We start from the raw sequence: 6,931 nt of genomic DNA on the forward strand, positions 1-6,931 counted from the left end.
TTTTCATAGTGGAGAGATTAGTCTGCTGGTTGTTTGAATCACTCACATTCAAGTGTTCCTGGACCAGTAATCAGAGTTTGAATTCCCAAATGTGTTGTTGTCACAGTCAAAGCTGTTTCTAATAAGTGGTGTGGAAGGAGACCAGAGTCAGAGCAGACAGCACCTTACTACCTAACGCCTTGCTCTGTAACCACTTAATGTAGGTTGTGACATCGGACAGGTACCATTTGAATATTTTAAAACTGTGATAATTTGCTGTATAAATCATGGATAATGTTTCTGTTGTAAGAATTTTCATTCTATCAGGGATAAATGAGACAATGAATTACAGAATTGCTATCTTTTCACTCACTTTACTGTATTATTGTGTGATTTTGTTTTTTAATATCTCTATCATCATGATCATTATCTTAGATCAACACCTACATGAACCCATGTACATCTTATTGTGCAGTTTTTGCATTAATGGACTTTATGGGACCACAGGTTTCTACCCCAAATTCCTCTTAGATCTGCTGTCTTCCTCTCAACAGATTTCATATGAAGGATGCTTTTTACAGGCTTTTGTCATGTATTCATTTGCTTGTTGTGAATTATCCATTCTAGCAGTTATGGCCTACGACAGATATCTGGCTATATGTCGACCACTTCACTACCACTTTGTCATGACAAAGAGGAGGCTCTCTCAGCTGATATGTTTCTCCTGGCTCACACCTTTCAGCATCTTTTCCATCAGTATTGTTCTAACATCTACACTGAAGTTATGTGGTTCAAACATTCCGAAACTCTTTTGTGTGAACTGGATAATTATCAAACTTGCTTGCCCTGACACTGAAACTGTTTCAAGTAACATTCTCTCACATGCAACAACTATCATTTATGTATGTCATGGGTTATTCACAATTTGGACTTATATGCATATGATTAGAACTTGTGTGAAATCCAAAGATGACAGGGCAAAGTTTATGCAGACGTGTGTGCCTCATTTAGTCTCTTTAGTCACATTTCTTGTTGTAATACTTTTTGATTTGATGTATATGCGATTTGGCTCCACAGATTTACCTCAGAGCATTCAAAACTTCATCGCTATAGAATTCCTGCTCATTTCTCCTGTGTTGAATCCTTTAATATATGGATTTAAACTGACAAAGATAAGAAACAGAATTTTAGGTTTAGTGAATGTCAAAAAAAAATGACTGCCTTCAATGAATTTTAACTCTAATGTTTGTATTATAATTGTTGTTTGATTGAAGGAAGTAATGCAACAGATGTAATGTTGTAATATATACACAGCATCTATCTGAAGCACATATGCAGCCTCTGTCCCTGGTTAGGCAATTAAATGCAATGTGTCAAAGGAAAAATTCTATATATGAGCAAGATATGTTGTAATGTTTGAGTTTTCCTGAAATGTCTGCAGAATGTCCCATTTGTATCTTCTTGTATGTGGAATGGTCTCAATATATGCTTACTAACAAAGCATTTAACTTTCACGTTTGCTCATATATATATATATATATATATATATATATATATATATATATGTGTGTGTTTTGCTCTGATCTTGTATGTAATGCAATTAGTGCCTTTAATCATGGAAATTTCTTAAATAACATCACACAAACAAGTATATATCTTGACATGCAGACACACAACCACCTCTCTTGCACATATCAGAAGATGTAGAAGATAAAAAAAAATAAACTGTTGTCGTTAACACAGAGCTTTTGTTTGGGCCTCATTGTAAATGTAATTAATAGAATATGCTTGTTTCTAACATGGCTGCTCTATGTTGTCCTATGCTGTCTGGTAAAAACACACTAACTAAATGTTGATAAGTTATTTACTGAGACTTGAAAAAGCTCCTCTAAGCAACATTATAAAGCATGCTTTCAGTTTTACTGTGTAAAATGAGTAGAGCTCTCTTCATTTCTACAAATATTCTAAGTAATGCTTAAATGTTTAGAATCCTTTCAACATGACTACATTTAAAAAACAAACATCCACACAGATGTTTACATTTATTTTGTCTGATAAGACCTGGTGTGAATATGTACAGACCTTGCTTGATGGAGAAATAACTTATGGAATCACACTTTAATTCACTCTAGGCGTTCTCCTACTAATTAGGTATTGTATGTACATGTTGTTTCAAAAGGCGTTTCATGGTAGAGATTCACTGTTGGTGTCTGACTCCATTTCCCCCTGGAGCCTGCTCCTTGGACCAGTAAGCTACCCAGCAGAGCCCCAGCTGCAGCCCCAACAGCTGACCTGGTACTCATCCCTGTAGTCACCCTGGAGGAGCTAGCAAGAGCCCCGAACGCAGCTCCCAGCGCAGCACCTCCTGCCCTCAGCCACGAAGGAGTCCAGTCAGCCTTAAGTTGCCCCACTTGGCTAGCATGCTCTCTTTCTATGGACCCAATAAGAATCACTGCATTAGTATACTTTAAGCGTACCATCCATATCTAACACTTGATAAAAAATACTTGGTGTATGTAGCCGAGGAAGCTGGTCAGTAGAGGCAGAGGAGGATGCTCCTTTATTTTTGAGATGCAAAAGGAGGATCAAAATATAAATAAGAGTAATTGGTTGAAATAATCCATCACCAAATCCCTGTATCACTTATAAAATATTTTTCTCTATTCTTTGAAAAAAAAAAATCCATGGTGGAAATTTTGATTACCCTTTTATACCCGAGGCCTATTTGCAGGCCTCAGCTAGAATAAAGATAAGAAATACCTAATTAAGTGTATAATTAAATTTAAAAAAATAAAAATAAAAAAATAATAATAATTTTTTTTAATATATTTTTGAGATGAGAAAAATGATGGAACTATCAGAATACATGTTACAGGTTCACATAAGATAAGGATGGAACACAGCACAACTTGGAAAACTCAAAAGCTCGCCCTGGAAAAACAGCACTTTTAGGATATTGTTTTTTGGAAAGTATGGAAATCCAAGACTTTAAATATGCTGAGCTCTTAGAACAACTGATATAGGCTCTATATACACAGCTATAAATAGATACAGTGAAACATTTATAAAATATAGAGCATATAAAATTAGAGAACTGATCAAATATTCCAATATTTGAATAAAAAAGTATTTTTTAAATTCAAAAACACTCTATATCACTTCTATGTATCACTCCTGATGTTCAATGAATCAAAAGACAGAAGATTGGACCTTTTTTGAGTGTTTTAAGCTCTTTCTAAGCCCTTTTTAGTTGTTTAGTTTAAGGTCAAATACTGCTTCAGATTCAGCCATTCTCTCTGTTCAGGTCTGTATCTCAGCCCCCCCTTCTCCGATTTTCACCATTGAGACATCCTTCGAACCGTAGGAGCCAATAGAATTGCCTTGAATTGAAAGCTAGATGATTGACAGCACTATTATCCAATAAAGCTCAAAAACGTCCCATCTCTGAAATCTGATTTGCTGAGCTTCCAACCCTCCCAAGAATCCGAGGAGTGTCGGAGAGACACGAATCGAACGGATTCACACGGAGCACCAGCAGCTGGACAAACATGCAGTGGAAGTACGGAGATATTCCATTTTTTCGCTGAGATTCGACCAAAAGTAAGTACAATATTCGATGAAAGCTGTGTGACTTTTTGTGTTCGAAGCTGAATATCTCTGCGATGGTTTACCGGGGAGAGAAATGGGAACTATGTCCGTAATCTCCGTCAGGCGCTCGTGCTTTTTCATGCTGCATGTTCGTAGGTAGCACGTTGCTAACGGAGTGTAGCAGCTGTTTTCTCCGGTCTGTCCCAGTCATATCGAGTATGATTTATGATATTTTGTTATTTGTTTGCTTGGCTGATGGGAGATGTGTTTGTCTCATGTAGAAGTGACCTAGTTCATGTTGTTCCCAGGACGCTGAGGTTTCTGCAGAACTATAACATCATTATATTCGTTCTTCGTGGGTTCTCTGCCAGTTACTTTTAACACAAAACTCTCTAAGTTTTGATGTACTCTGCGTCCAAATGGGGGACTTTCGGGTGTATAAGGTTTTAAACTGTGTCAACACCAATACCTGCAGGGCGGGAAAGAAAGTGGTGGTGGGGGGTAGGGGGGGACGGCCTCCTGCTGTTCTTCCTTAGGGCGGGGCTCTTCTATCAATTTAGTGTAATCCATTTTTTTCATGTCCAGCCAGTACAGCTGACATCCAAGGCTGCACCAGCAGAGCAGAGCTCCCCATTCTCTCCCTGAATGCCTCAGGTGGCCTTAGGCCGCCCCAGGCCTCGGTTCCTCAGCTGTCCAGGCTGGAACCCCAGCAGGACTACGTTGGCTTGCTGGGCCCGACGTGCTCCTGCACTCCACTTACCTGGGACTGGATCCCTATATGAGCAACAGACAGCTGGACGGGCAGCAGTTTACTGACAGGTGTTGGGATCTGGCAGGAGCGTGTTTGTTTATTAGCAAGTATGAAAACTAAATTATTGATATCAATAAAAGTGATGATATCAATAGGATTATTAACATATATTAACAACAATGGGGCACCACCTTGGGATCAGGGACCAATAACTAAACTGTAGATAAAGTCTCAAAATTGGTGTTCACTCACAATATCAATAGTCAAACTACTATTCCACATTCAGAGTGAACCATGAAGGTTTGAATTCGAGCACAGGCTACGATATCCAGCTATTATCACAATACACATGCACAAAGTAATCACAGAAAGCTGCTCTTTAAAGTATAACAGGGTTTAATAAATTCTAATAACATTGATCAAAATCAAATAATATCTAAAACTAACAACAACTACAATAATAAATAAATACAATCATGAGTCTACTATCTAAAGTCAACAAACAATCTTTGGTGAGTATGTGTGTGTGTGTGTGTGTGTATGGGGGGGGGAGCAGGGAACTACTCAGACAATGGCAGAATGTAATCTAAAACGTGACCACGCCACATGGGACTACAAACAATATGGCGGAAGATAGTTAAGACTGTCAAAATGGCGGGGGAAGTCTTGTACGTGACCACGCCACGCGAGACTACAAAATGGCACGAGACTCCAATAGAGACCGCGTTTACACACACGTGTCTGAGATAGTTAGCTAAACTGGTAATGTGTATGACTGTGTGTGTGTGTGTGTGTGTGTGTGTGTGTGTGTGTGTGTGTGTGTGTGTGTGCGTGCGTGCGTGTGTGTGTGTTGGGGTTAGTAAAAAAGAGAAAGAAGGAAAACACTCAAAACAAGGCAGATCCTCACTTCCGCAGTAAAATATGGAACCTGCTTCTCCATCACACAGAACTGGCGAACTTAGATTCGGCCAATCGTGGTTTTGGTCTGTTAAACTGATGAGGTCACAATTACTAACTTCGCTCGCGGTGATGATCTAACACAACACTATTTCAGCAGTATGGAACATAACAATAATTTCTGCACAGCAATAACGGAACTCTGCATTCCTTGAGCAAACACAAAAACACGTTATAACAATACAGTAACTTAAACAAAAAACAACAAGGTAACGAACACATTATGACCTAACTATGCCAGGCACCAAGCCTCTTACTGTGAGACGACTTCGTTGCTGTCAGGTTGGTCCTTTGAGTTCCTTTGTTAAAACTCGGCTCCGGAGCTTCAGAGTTTTCCTCGGAAATTCAGGGAATTCTTCTTCCTTATGACCGGCAAAATGGCGATGTTAACGAGGAGAGAATGGGGCTTAGAAGTTATCCGTTCTCTCCTTCAGGATCCCAAAACAATCTATTCGTCTAGCAAAGTTAAGACTATGACCTAGGGTTTCTTCAAAAGCAAAGTTGTTTCTGTGCCTCCATTCACCAACGTGAGTCGGATGGGACGGCGGCGCGTTCGAGGTGATGCTGGTTTTTATAGATGCTGTGACATCAGGCCGTAGAACAGGAAATCCTCTGCGGTACCTATGGCCCAACATACAATTTATTGAAATTAATTAATTAATTGATTATTTCGTTTTTATTTCTGATTTAAGACTACAGAAACTTCTGAGCTGTTTCTCAAATACATCTTCAGGTTCTCAGCTTTCAGATGATGTACCCCACTTCAATGTGGCATATACTGTGTACCTGCTACCTCCCCCTAAAGATCCCCCGCCCCCCAAATATCCTCCCATAAAAAGACAAAAACAGGTCTATGTGGGTCTCTAAGGGTTAACAACAACAAGCAGAGTATCACTTTTCAGTACAACAGGTATTTAGTTTCACAAGGAGGAATTTGACAGATGGTGCACCTAATCACCCTTATGGTCTAACACCTCTAGTAATAGCTGCATGTGAAACTAGGAACAGAAGACATGTATGTCCAGCTTAACAGGTAATTTATACACTTATTACCAAACGTTTGTGCTTTAACGTCATATGTATTGTGTCATTTAAAATACAGTATGCATCCAGCTATGCACATACTGTATGTGACAATTCAATGAAATAATACATTATTAGTAATATATCATTAAATCTATTCTAATTTTAGTATAAAAGTAATAAATGGTTGCAACCTGAAGCTGCCCACACATGACCAAAATGCAACCAATGAGATAACGACATTGTGCCTCTGCAAAACAAATGTATTATCATCAGAAGGCAGATTTGATGTGATACGTATTTTGCATTTGTAATGTAACTGCAGATTTCTTTGACAAATGACCCAATAAATACATTTTCTATTTATTTTTCATAGTGGAGAGATTAGTCTGCTGGTTGTTTGAATCACTCACATTCAAGTGTTACTGGACCAGTAATCAGAGTTTGAATTCCCAAATGTGTTGTTGTCACAGTCAAAGCTGTTTCTAATAAGTGGTGTGGAAGGAGACCAGAGTCAGAGCAGACAGCACCTTACTACCTAACGCCTTGCTCTGTAACCACTTAATGTAGGTTGTGACACCGGACAGGTACCATTTGAATATTTTAAAACTGTGATAATTTGCTGTATAAATC

At 38.7% G+C, this 6,931-nt stretch overlaps 1 protein-coding gene across 1 annotated transcript; it reads left to right on the forward strand.

Moving 5' to 3' along the window:
* The first annotated feature begins 266 nt into the window (after positions 1–266).
* On the forward strand, positions 267–1,196 carry LOC137890454 (olfactory receptor 4E1-like). Its single transcript, XM_068734534.1, has one exon. The coding sequence runs from the start codon at positions 267–269 to the stop codon at positions 1,194–1,196; it is 930 nt and encodes a 309-aa protein (XP_068590635.1).
* The last annotated feature ends 5,735 nt before the right edge of the window (positions 1,197–6,931 follow it).

This window comes from Cebidichthys violaceus, unplaced genomic scaffold (assembly GCF_023349555.1).
Source record: "Cebidichthys violaceus isolate CVI_PGR_0920_01 unplaced genomic scaffold, fCebVio1.0.p SCAF_11, whole genome shotgun sequence".
NCBI classification, from domain to species: Eukaryota; Metazoa; Chordata; class Actinopteri; order Perciformes; family Stichaeidae; genus Cebidichthys; species Cebidichthys violaceus.

Coding starts and splice junctions, on each gene's coding strand:
- LOC137890454 (XM_068734534.1), top strand. CDS start 267: ATGGATAATGTTTCTGTTGTAAGAATTTTCATTCTATCAGGGATAAAT.